Here is a 12,585-nt window from a genome sequence, read left to right as displayed (position 1 = left end):
AAACCTATATTAGGCCTAACTAACTACTCAGGTGGGGCTTGGCAAAATCAGGAGGTGGAAATAGCAAATCCAAGTCCTTGTCCACCTGAACAGACTCTGCTTGTTCAGGAGGAAGTTGGGTGAGGTCCAGATTGACCCATTTAACGTTCAGTATCTCTGTGAATAAACGCAGATAAATCCCCTCATAGAGTTGCCCACATTTGAGACATAGTGCTAGCTGCAGGAGTGACCCCCCAGAGTGGTAACATGAACTTTGGAATTCATAATGAATTGGTGTCAACCAATAATCGAAAGTATAAATAAAAATGCAACTATAATAAACTGGGAGTAAGGTGAAGTTAATAAACAGTCTTAATAGCAACTAGAAGTGAAAATAAATGAAGAACCACTTCATGAGTATACTAAAGATGAATGTGAAAGTTGAAATAACCAAAATGGGAATCACTTTCATCACGTATGTCACGCTCCTATTGGTGGAGAAGTGACGCATGATGATTTGCATGATAGACATGTTGGAATCATTCGATTCCAATAGGGGGAGCAGAAGGCTTCTGGCATGCATAAAGAAAAAATTGCATATAGATGGAAGCACTGGACGAGGATAGCTAATCTTGTGAAAAGAGAGAAGTACCGTATTGGAAAGCACAACGTACTGCAAAATAGCTGTAACATCGTCAACAGCTAAAGAGCCTCCAGAAGCCATAGCTGAAACAGGTCCTATATTTGTAACTTCGTCACTTTCACGAGACAAATTTGAAGTCAGTCACTTGAGGATCCATTATAATAGTCAATGCTTTTGAAACAAAAGCTAAGGTAGAACACAACCAAAGTTCATTTGACTAGCAAATCTCAGTAAATCTATTCAAGATAATACTGAGAAAAAAAAAATGGAGTTATTTCGAGTGCAAGTGCTTAAAGGGAGTTACTATACATAGAACTTGCATTGCCCTCCTATTCGTTAAGGGCTTTTGTTGCACGATGATGTCATCAAGTACTAGCTCCGTTCACATTAAACACATAAATTTTAGGTGAAAATTAGCTCAAGGCTAAGGGCATGCAAACCTCAAGGCAGACACATGAGGGATATAGCTATTCTGTGTAAAAAGGTGAGGTATTTTCTCTGAAGCTGAATGTAAGAACTTTCATGTTCAATGTTGTGCCTGAGGCATAAGCAGCACAAGCTAATAATCTGCAAATGCAGTTTTGCTTCTTTGTTGCCATAAGATCAACAGTCCTTTTCATATTGAAGCTTGATGACGTGGAGTTTAACCCTAACAAGTTTTTCCATCAGACACACATGACAACTCAAGTTTGTTATTTCATCTTAAATTACACTAAACCTTTGACTTTTTTAGGCCTACTGCTGACTTTCATGGTAAACAAATGTCTTGGGTCACTTTGGTGTTTCTTGTAATTGGTAATTTAAATATAAAGTAGTTTTTCATGAAGATATGAGTAACACTAATAATGTTCTAATGTTTCCACAGAGGTGGTAATAAACATTCCTATCACATAATACGTAATTTTGAGGGCATTATATAACCTTTATTTTCCTGAATCTTTGATGTACATCAACAGATTAGTGCTACATTCAGAAGCTGGTTTACTCCATGAAACTAAGTTTCAAGATTCTAATTACATACATTTTGGAACTACCTAAAAATATCAAGTAATACTTCGAGATTTCCAACATTTTAGGTAATGGGAAGAATAATGATTTTTAATAAGGACAACCATCAGCTAATGTTAAAAGTGGAACAGCCAAAGGGATAAAAAAAAAACATTGTACACACAGAAACATAGACTTGAACTATCTAAAAATCATCATTTGCATCAGTTTTATGATTTTAAATATAAGTAAAATACAAATGGAACAATAAACATTAAAATGTTTTCTTAAAAAATAAAAATCACACTTCTTATAACAGTGAAAACAACAACAATAACAACAACTTTAGTTTTTGTGGCACTTTTAAATCAATTCAGCTAAATCACTGTAGCTAAACTAATTACCACAAGATCTCTTTCAAATGGTCATAAATAATCAAATCTATCATTAAAAAGAAAAAAAAATGAAAGTAGTTGAAACTTCATATAAATTGGCATACTGTAATAATGATGATCCTGTATATGCTAAAGAAACTCCTGCTTACCTGTAGGAGAAAAAAAGGATACTTGCACTTTTGACTTTAGTTTGTAACATACGAGTAAAATATCTAAAAGGTTATATCAGGTTTTTTATTCAAATTTCTCAACAATCTACTGTTTATAAACACCGAGATTAAAGGTTAAGAACTCAGCTAAAATCAGTTCAATGGCCTTAAATAAAGTTTCAGACTAATTTAGTAGATTCAAGATTTTACTGAAACATCTGATTAAGTGTCTTTATACAGTTTTAATCCTATATTACTAGAATGCTGCTTAGTATTCTAAATGGGAAACACTTTCTTTCAAGGCCTCAAGAGTGAGATTTATTATGTAACAATATGTGAATCACCTAACTATATAAATGTTGTGAGGAAGATAAAATTTTATAATTCATCAAATTTTAAATGCTTTTCATGTCACTGATTGCAAACAAATAAATGCACACACACAATAATGGTCACAACTACCCGAACAAAAATTTGCATTCTGCATCTTACTTGATAAGCTCATATACAAATGCATCAACCTACTCATGACAGCACAGCAGCTTCACTATAGTTGGGTTCATTCATATGATTGTAATGTTTAAAGTAATAATTTACCTCATTCCAAAGCCTAAAAGAAACTATATTATCCATACCAATATATTATACATATAGTATACAAACTTCATCTTTCTAATAAATAGCTTCATGAAAAAAATCACTTACAAGTTAGTGCATTTTTCAGAAGACCGTAAAACACTGAAAGATTCTGCAATGATTGAAAAACCACATATTATTGCCACTTCAAAGCTAGTATTTTCTGACATTGTCAAAATTTCTTACTACTTTTTGTCATTTTTTTTCCCTTCTGTGGAATTCTCTTCTTCTTTGGGTTCATGAGGTGCCGGAAGTTTTTCCCAGCTTGGTTCCACCCCCCAGATCTCCCTAGCATATTCACTAATGGTGCGATCACTTGAGAATTTGCCAGAGGAAGCAATATTATTGATGGCCATCTTTGTCCACTCTTCTGTATTCTATGGCACAGTGAACAAAAATGAAAAATAAAATTATCTATAGATGGTTTATTATACAGTTTATAAAAGCTTACTTTGCTAAATTAATAAACCATTACATGACATTTAATTGTATTGATTTTCATGTGCACTTGTAACCTTGCAGATGTCCCAATGTTGGTTCACATGAATACCCTGTACTTTCACACTTCTGACCTTTGTGGTACAAGGAACATAAAAGGCATACCTAGTGTGTAGTTTCTCCTTGTAAATGTACAAATTAATTTCTTCAATTGTAACTCGTAGAACAGGATTACATGTCTTGTGCTGACTATAAATCATTCTTTCAAGTGCCATGGGTTCAAAACAATAGATATCAAATTACAAGATACTGTAGTAAAAGTAATGATCAGGTGATTTATTTTGATGTGTTTTTCAACATCCAATTATTTCATCTTTTAACTACATACCTTTATTTCCTTTGCAGAAAATATCAGATGCCTCTCTTATAGTTTTTTTAACTTTCCGTTTCTCAAAGAAAAACCTTATTTTTAAACATTCCCTCAAGCTTTTAGGGGATAAAATTTACGTAATTCCTAAGACACTGTTTTTGTTTTGAATTTTGCACAAGGTCTATTTACAATAGCCATCTCTAATTCTGATGAGATAGACTAGAAGAAAGGCAGCTAACCAACACCACCCTGGATTTGGGCTACCCTTAAGCAATGAATAGTGGTATTGACTGTCACATTATAATGCCCCCACAGCTGAAAGTGCAGGATTCAAATCCATGACCTTCAGAGCCTCACATAAATATAACAGTATAATTAACTTTATTTTTCAACAGCTTACCGTATACATATCACTGGCACGTTCTTGACATTTGATGTAGTCTTCATAATCAGCCAGTAAATAGAATCTGTATAAAAACAATTCATTTAAACTTGTAATAAGTTAAACATATTTAGGTTTTAGTAACATATTGTTAACTATAAGTAAAAGTAGTAAAACCTAAGTCTTGATGATAATATATATATATATATATATACACAATGTTAACTTTCTAGTGGCACTTCTTGATTTGTTTCCTTCTCACAATGGATATACTTAACTAAACTTACTACATGGTGTCTAGTTTCAGCTTTACAAACTTCCTACAATTTGACTAAAGAGTTTTTGTCATTTTGTATGTCAGAAAATTCCCAAATGTTTATTGAGATTTGGGGAAGGGCCATTGTTCTTTTGTGCAGGAACTAACCTAATCACTTTCTAATAAAACCAGAAATTACTTCTCACACTGATGTAAATAATTTACAGTAAACTCTATTCAATGATATTTGAACTTTGCCTGTAGCTATTTTCAAAGTTATTCTTCATTAGTAGTTCTTCCCACCCTTTTATGACCTCACAGTACGTGATGTGAACAGACGCCTGTAATAACAAATTGTCAGATTGAGAAGGAAAATCTTGATTAACTGTACTCTCAAGGGATGATATCTTAAAAAATAAAAACCTATGTTTAGAATGGTCAGAAAAGATCGTTAAAAAAATCAGTAAGTGAGACTTTTCAGAGCTATACAAACATATCAGCTTGAACATTTTTCTTTGATAATTACAATAAATAAATGTTACAATATGACAAAATATCCATTCTAAAATATTTTGATTAGAAAATTGCTGAAATAAAGTCCTTACTTTTTTCTCAAATTTTGAAAGTTTATATGTAGGGTGCACTCAACACCTCCAAGAAGCTCACCAGTCATAATAGGGTTAACATAAAAATTGAAACTGAAAATCAACATACTTTGATGGCATTTTTACTCTATTCTCACAGCTACATATGGCATTACTACTAACAACTAACATTTCAGTACATTTAACAAGTTATTGCTAAGTTCAAGATGTTATTTTCTTCTCATTAACAAGTAGTATAAAACTGATATTAAAAACTGTTATTCTTTCAGCTTTATCTAAAATTGCTGAAAAAAGATGGTGTTCCCCTCAAAACACTCTAACCAGAGAGATAGGCTGAAATAAATTTAACATTTCTTTCTCACTGATGAAGAAACATTAAGAATAATTACATTCACTAAGCAAACAAATAACTGGAATGGGTAAAGACTTTTAAGCTTCAATGAATGAAAACAAAACAAACAATAATTGTGAGTGAAAAAAAAATAAGATTTTTTCCTTCAATTTGAAAGTAGATTTGTAATAATAAAATGTATTAAAATTTTGCTTTGACTAGAAGTACTCAATAAGTATACCTATCATGATTCAGGAGGACATTGGCTACGTCTTTAAACTGGTCGGGATTGTGGGGATTGAAGAAACCACTATTGATCTGATCAATACACTGTTTGAGCTCAGAATTCTTGTTGTAGTAGTCCCAAGCATTGTACCTGTCATATATAGACATAAAAGAAAAATTATAGAGAAAACTTATCACTTAAAATAATATTTTAAAATCTTAATTCATTTCCATCTTTATTCAATCTAAACATTGATTATAAAATCCTCCAAAAGCAATTAATAGAGTATACTATAACAAATCATAATGTTAAGAAATCTGCCCTGATTGAAGCTTTAATTAGGTTCCTTCAGCTCATTCAAGTTCTCTGGCATCCAGAAAACAGTACAATAATGCACAAAAGCCAACCATTGAACCAAATTTGTGTGTGTCTATATTATTAGACACACACACACACCACTAGTATGAGACTAATATAGTAAATCTGGACTCAAGGTGCCTGTTTTTATGATAGCTTAAACCCAGTGCCATTTATTTACATTAATGCCCTGAAGCTGAAATTCGACCGAGTTACCAAGGTTTAAATCTCAAGTAGAAAACTCCTATTATGACCATCATACTTATTGTCAATTTACCCTTTCCTCTTCAGTTCTTCTACTTCTTCTACTGTCATGCCAAAAATGAAGATGTTCTCTGGTCCCATTTCTTCTCTCATTTCAATGTTTGCTCCATCTAATGTTCCACAAGTAAGAGCACCATTCAGCTGATGACAAACAAATAAAAATAGTTTTAGTTAATAAGTTCTTTTAAGTATTATGTAAGTTTTACAGAGAGTTACAAGCAAAACCTAAAGACAATTTATTTTCACCAATTAAAATGTCTGCAATAGGTAACAATTTCAAATGAATACCACAAAACATTAACATCAAAAATATCTATGAAAAATGATGGCTTTTTCTACTGGTTTCAATAATAAATAAAATTACATCTAAAATCTATTTGAAGAAAACTCATTATCTACAAACATTTAACCCTGAGATAATGAACTAGGTCCAATCTAGACAAATATATAAAATGGTGAAATGAATACAACTATAAGTAAAATAATAAATTTACTTTTAATTGCACTTGCTTTACCTTTACATTGCTCTATTGTATTAATTAAGTAATGGATCAATTAGGCCTTCAGTGTTGAGAGAAGTATCATTCCACCTGGTAGTTTTGGGGTTAAGTAAATAGTGGTTTCTATCATATTAATCCTAGAATGTCCAATGGAATCCACGTAGAACCCATTCAATTCTAAAGAAAACTTTTCTGAACTATTTAGGCAACAAATTACTTGTGGATCCATGACTTTTTTTAGTTATGGAATTCCTAATAACGAGCAAAAAATATCATCAATATTGTAACTAATTCTACTAATTACTACCAGGGCCTCCCTATGTATTTTACAAAGAAAGTAATTTCAACAAAATTAAAACTAAAGAAACAATTAAAGCCAGTAATCTTATTTTATGATTAAAGCAAAACATCCTCTAGCAGAAAGTCTCATTTTAACCATTTCAAACCAGTGGCAGTATATTACCATTTATGCATTAAAAACTTAACAACTCGTAAATGTTACCACATCTGAAACAATCACTTCAAATAAAAAACATGATAACCAATGAATATTTATGAATCTAAATTATTTTGCTGGTAGATTTACAATTTTAAATGAAATATCAACCACTACCATGCCTCACACTAGCTTATTAGCAATAACACAGCATTCTCAGACCTAATAATGTCATGCACAAAATCCACTTTTAGTTCTTATCATGCAATAAAATAAATACAACTTTTAAAAGTAATATAAATAGAGAGTATTAGGGTTAGTAGATTTTTTGTTGTTTTTTTTACTTTATCCAAAATAAGTACTAATAAAATTGCTATCAGCACGAGACTTTAAACCTGAGCATTGCGGTTAGTCTTAGCATGTAAGCAATTAGAGGTGAAGATGGGATCAGAGAGCATACAGAATGTTTTTTAAACTTAATGTTGTAGTAGCTTCAACATAAATTGTTGGAAAAAGTTAAGTGCTACTCACAGAAACAAAAAACTGTTAAGTTTCATCTAAAGTCTTATTCTTTTTTTTCTAGTTCTACACTTAAACAAAAAGCTACAAGGCTTTTCTTAGTTCTTACCATAAACTTCATGTTTCCAGTTCCTGAGGCTTCAGTGCCAGCAGTGGATATCTGTTGACTGAGGTCAGCAGCTGGGATGACCTTCTCTGCCAGGGTAACCCTGTAATTCTCTAGATAGACAATCTTTAGCTTGTCACCTACAACAGGGTCATTGTTTATCACACGAGCTACAGCACAAATTAATCGGATGATTTGTTTTGCCATATAATATCCTGGGGCAGCCTAAAATGTATTGTTATTAAACATTTAGTAATTTTAACAGGATAATAGCTCAAACTGTGCATACAAAGAAAAAAACATAAATCTAAATTTTGTGCTATTTATTCTTGATTTTAATAAGTGATAGTGGAACATTTAATAAAGCGGTAGTTATCAACATGAGAGTGGTCACATTCACTCCAATATTTCTCCTATCTTCAATAACATTTTCTCAGTTTTTTTATAGCAAAACATAAATTGGAATGGAGAAAATCCCCTCTTCTATATATAGCTATCTTTTATATTTATACAGTATATTTTCCTCCTTAACCCTCTCCCTCAAACAAATTATCAATAAATAGATAAAAACTCTAAGCAGACTAAACCACAGTATGAATGTTACGTTTTTATTTAAAAAATTACTCTCAAGTAAATGATTGAGAAAACAGACACTTTAAACTTTAAAAATTCAGTTCCAAGAACCATATTTACGTTAAATGCACGCTCATTACTTACTGATACAACTAACTGAAACATCTTATAAAAACTTCAATGTTGAAATATTTTAAATACAAGTTTGTGTGTTTGCTTTAATGCAAATTCACACAACAGTTTATCTGTCTTCTGTCCACCACAGGGAACTGAACTGCTGATTTTAGCTTGGTAAACCTGTAAACTTACTGCTGTCCCACTGAAGGATTAAATGAACTTTATAATTTAAATAAGACTAAAAACTCTAATAAAAGAGTTTTTGTGTTGAAAGTTTAACAATTTTACTACATGGGTACATATTTTGATATTCCCCATACTGAACTAATAACACTTTTGTTTGTTTTTTTACCCCATGTGTACATGATATGAAAAATTACACATCACAAACCTTTCCTCCAATCATCACAGTCCTTGGTACAAATGGAGCTGATGGGTTACGTTTAATACGGTTGTACATGGTTATAAAGTGAAGACAGTTGAGAAGTTGCCTCTTGTACTCATGAATCCTCTTAACTTGGATATCAAACATTGAAGCTGTATTGATAGTAATACCATATTCCTTGAGGATGTAGGAAGCTAGCTTCATCTTGTTCTCCTGGGTAGAAACAAATGATTAAATTTATGATATTTGGTCCTTATATTTTAAATCCAAGTATTAAATGTCTGCTACAATTACTTCACCAAATAGGAAGTTTCATAGATACTAAAAAAAATATTTTATTTACATTGAATTTGTTGGTGATAAGTATTCACATTATGACTTTTTTCTTAATTATTGTAGCCAAATTCATATAATATATATTGCAGTAATATTGCTACTGTGGTCAATGTAAAAGTATACATTCTTTACTGACAGTCATTTTGTTGCTGCTTTAGTAATAACACAGAGCTCACGATTTAATATAAACATTATACCTGTTTCACAGTTTGGATGGTGCGCCTGAAGCCACGATCATTTATAAATGAAGACAGTTTCTTAAGTTCATCCAAGTGGGTCAGCCAACTTTCTCCAATACGCTGCAGAAATAATTTAATTTTGTAAATGATGCAAAAACATAATTCAAATTCTCATAATAAACTTTCCAACAATAATCTCTTGTTTTAAATGTATCACATTTGGACAATATCTTGTTAATTAGATATATATATATACACGAAATATTTTTTTCTATACTTTGTTTAAAAAAAACAAAAAACATTTGTGTGGTACAATCAGGTTGTGCAATTTTCTGTATAAAATTTCAGTAGAGCCAAAAAGCAGCACAAAGGATAAAATTGCAAATATTCATAATACATTAGAAAAATGTATCCTCTATCATAATTAAATAAATAACCATCTCTTCATATTAATACTGGAAATAAGAACATGTACCTAGCAGTGAAAAAATAGAAGCAAATTTCATTCTAATGCCAATTTTAACCTTTTCAGAGCATCACATTTGTTTTCTAAAATGGACTGTGTTATCTTCTAAAAAATCAAAACAATTGACAGGGAACTGAACCAGATTCCAGTTGAAAGTACAGCATATACGTGTTATTTGGAGAGTAAGAAATGTAAATAGATTTGAAAAGTCTGTAAATTCTGTGCTCCATTCATTCTTATGAGGGTACTTTAAAAAAACAAACAGGAATGTATGATTTATTCTGATAAATATTAAATATCCTCGAGGTAGATTCCTGAATGTAGTGAGGGGACCTCCCAGGGAAGGTTCTGTATCTTCAGTATCTGATCTCCAATCCCCACCTCCTAATGTTCCTGTATCTTGTTTTCTCATTGTTCGACTGAGAAATCATTAAGGCAAATGTCTCCCTTTTTCATCCAAAAGGGATTAGTGGGACTTTACGGCTCTCAAAGTCAGTTAAGAAGCTATGTTCTGGGGACTTCTTGGTGGAAACACTTATACCAAAACACATCAAACTCCTCCTGACTTCGAAGGCTATTGGGTATATACCTATTGAAGTTACTCCCCATGCTACTTTAAATTCCTCCAGAGGAGTGATCATTGAGATGGATTTAATGGCATCTCTTGGTGATCAAACTTTGCCCCATTATGACACTGCAAGAAATCCACCATGACATTGAAGCAACATTAGGAGAGGGTGCTTTAGCATATTGAACTGTGAATTGAAACAACAGAAACTGTAGATAAAATTCATCGTTTGATTATGTATGATATAAGAACTGCCTTTATGAAGATAGCAGAGGAAGTAGGAATTGGTAAAAGTACTGAAGCAAGCATCTTGAGTGACAGTTTAGGCATGAGTAAGGTTAGCACCAGATGAATTCAAAAATGTTGTCACTTGAACAGAAATGGATCTGAGTTGTTGAAAGCCAATACCTACTCCAAAGGTTTCAATAGATTCATATCTATGGATAAAACATGGGTTTACCATTTTGACATAGAGACAAAAATGCAAAGTTTGCAATGGAAACACCTAAGTTCACCCACCTCAAGTCACAACCCTCTGCTAAGAAGGTCATGGCATCAATTTTTGGGGATGCCAAGGGCATTTTAATAGATAATTATTTGGAAAAAGGTCAAATTGTTACAGGAGATTACTATGCATCCTTAGTCAACAATCTGTATCAAAAAATTAAGGAAAAGAGAATTACTCTTTAAAAAGGTGTGCTCTTCCATCAGGACAATGCCCCAGCTCACAAATAACATGTTGCTTTGAATGCTATCCATGATGCTGGCTTCAAATTACTCAATCACAGGATTTAGCTCCAAGTGACTTTCTGCTCTGGTGCTGTCATGGCCGTGCCTGTCCCATACACGGACTATGGTCCTGTATTCAAGGTGCAGCTTAGCACCAGTTGGCAGTCGACTTGGGGTAAGCAATGTCATAATCTTTTCCTTCTGTTGCTCTTTGGCCACCTTGCTTCCATAAGGATCAGAAGGAGGAAGTTGTCCTGGCAAGGCTACGCATTGGTCACAGTTTTTTAACTCGTAGTTTTCTTTTATCTGGTATTGACCCACCAATGTGCAGCCTTTGTGACACTCAAGTCACAATAGCCCACATTTTACTGTTGTGCCATCATTACGATTGTGAGTAGTAGCACCATTTTCAGCACGTGTTTTGTAAGGGTTTACCCCTGTCATTGGACAGTGTCATTGGCGATGGTGACATTATCCAACTTGATTGTATTTTCAATTTTTTTAAGAACAATTAGTCCTTTTAATTCTATTTAATTCTTTTATCTGTTATTTGGACATATTTTGGTTTTAACTCAATTTATATTTACATTTTACTACAATTTACTTTTACTATTTTTACCGATTGTTTGGCACAGATAGCCTAGTTGCTATGCACCATAAAACACCAAACAACCAACAAACCAAGTGACTTTTTTTTCCCTAACCTTATAATCTTTTTGAAAGGTTGAAGATATCAGATTATGATCTCATAAATACCATCCAGTCATGGATTGAGGACCAAGAAGTAGAATTCTTTCACAAGGGCATAAAGGCCTTAGAGCACTGCTGGCACAATTTTAAACTCTCAGAAGGATATTACGTTGAAAAATAAATCATAGTTGAACCAGTTCCTTTTCTTTATAGGTCAGGCCACAAACTTTTCAGGCACACCTCATACAAGAGAGTGATTTAAACAAAATTAAACTGCCATTTATCTTCCTTTCTAAGGCTTGGTTGAATCAGCCAAGTTTGTTATCCTAAACTGACCTTTATAGTTTCCATACTATAACTTCTAATATGTATTGTGTATCCTCATGAAATTTTGCAAACTTTCAGTAATCATCAAGTCACTTGTAGACAAATAATCAGAATTTTGAATGAAGTATTTTCATGAGGTTTTAGGAAAAATACCTTTAAGAACATATTTCAGAATAGCAATAATCTATACACATATATAATGTATAATAATTGAAATGTGACTGTATTTTACAAAAAAATAGTCGACTAAAACACAGCCAAGACAAGTTACTTTGTACAGAACAAAGGTCACCTTTATGTTATTTGAGTGCACGTGAGCCACGTCGTTGTAACTTCTGTATTGTTAGCCAGGCATGGGTAAAAGGTCAGTATATTAAAAATATATAAATGTATAATGTTATGAGATTTAAGCTATTTCATCTAAACATTTATGTTTTCGTGTTATAATTTGTTTTCATTCTAAAATGAAAAAGGCATAATTTATGTTTATTTCCTCATTTTTATGGTGGTTGTGAGATCAGTCAAATTTACTGAACCCGTACAGAGATTAATTACTGAAAATAACAGATAAAATATAAAGTTTTTCTTAAACATTTGAGAACTATCCAGACATTATAAAGATTTCACATGTGAAAT

The 12,585-nt window shown here is 32.3% G+C and overlaps 1 protein-coding gene across 1 annotated transcript in view; it reads right to left on the bottom strand.

Annotated features, from left to right (window-relative positions):
* Window positions 1-1,520: 1,520 nt before the first annotated feature.
* Window positions 1,521-12,585, bottom strand: part of LOC106459166 (glycogen phosphorylase-like) — a 50,367-nt gene continuing 39,302 nt past the window's right edge. Inside the window, exons 12-19 of the mRNA XM_013918759.2 lie at window positions 9,188-9,289; window positions 8,661-8,867; window positions 7,583-7,804; window positions 6,032-6,159; window positions 5,413-5,547; window positions 3,998-4,064; window positions 2,976-3,166; window positions 1,521-2,153 (exon numbers count right to left, since the gene is read on the bottom strand). Coding sequence (XP_013774213.1) covers window position 2,153; window positions 2,976-3,166; window positions 3,998-4,064; window positions 5,413-5,547; window positions 6,032-6,159; window positions 7,583-7,804; window positions 8,661-8,867; window positions 9,188-9,289 — 1,053 coding nt within the window. The 3' untranslated portion in view covers window positions 1,521-2,152. The remainder of the gene's footprint in view (window positions 2,154-2,975; window positions 3,167-3,997; window positions 4,065-5,412; window positions 5,548-6,031; window positions 6,160-7,582; window positions 7,805-8,660; window positions 8,868-9,187; window positions 9,290-12,585) is intronic.

This window comes from Limulus polyphemus, unplaced genomic scaffold (genome assembly GCF_000517525.1).
Source record: "Limulus polyphemus unplaced genomic scaffold, Limulus_polyphemus-2.1.2 Scaffold570, whole genome shotgun sequence".
In the NCBI taxonomy this organism is placed as follows: domain Eukaryota; kingdom Metazoa; phylum Arthropoda; class Merostomata; order Xiphosura; family Limulidae; genus Limulus; species Limulus polyphemus.
Note: the sequence above shows the minus strand (reverse complement) of the source record. Positions and strands in the feature narration are given on the sequence as shown.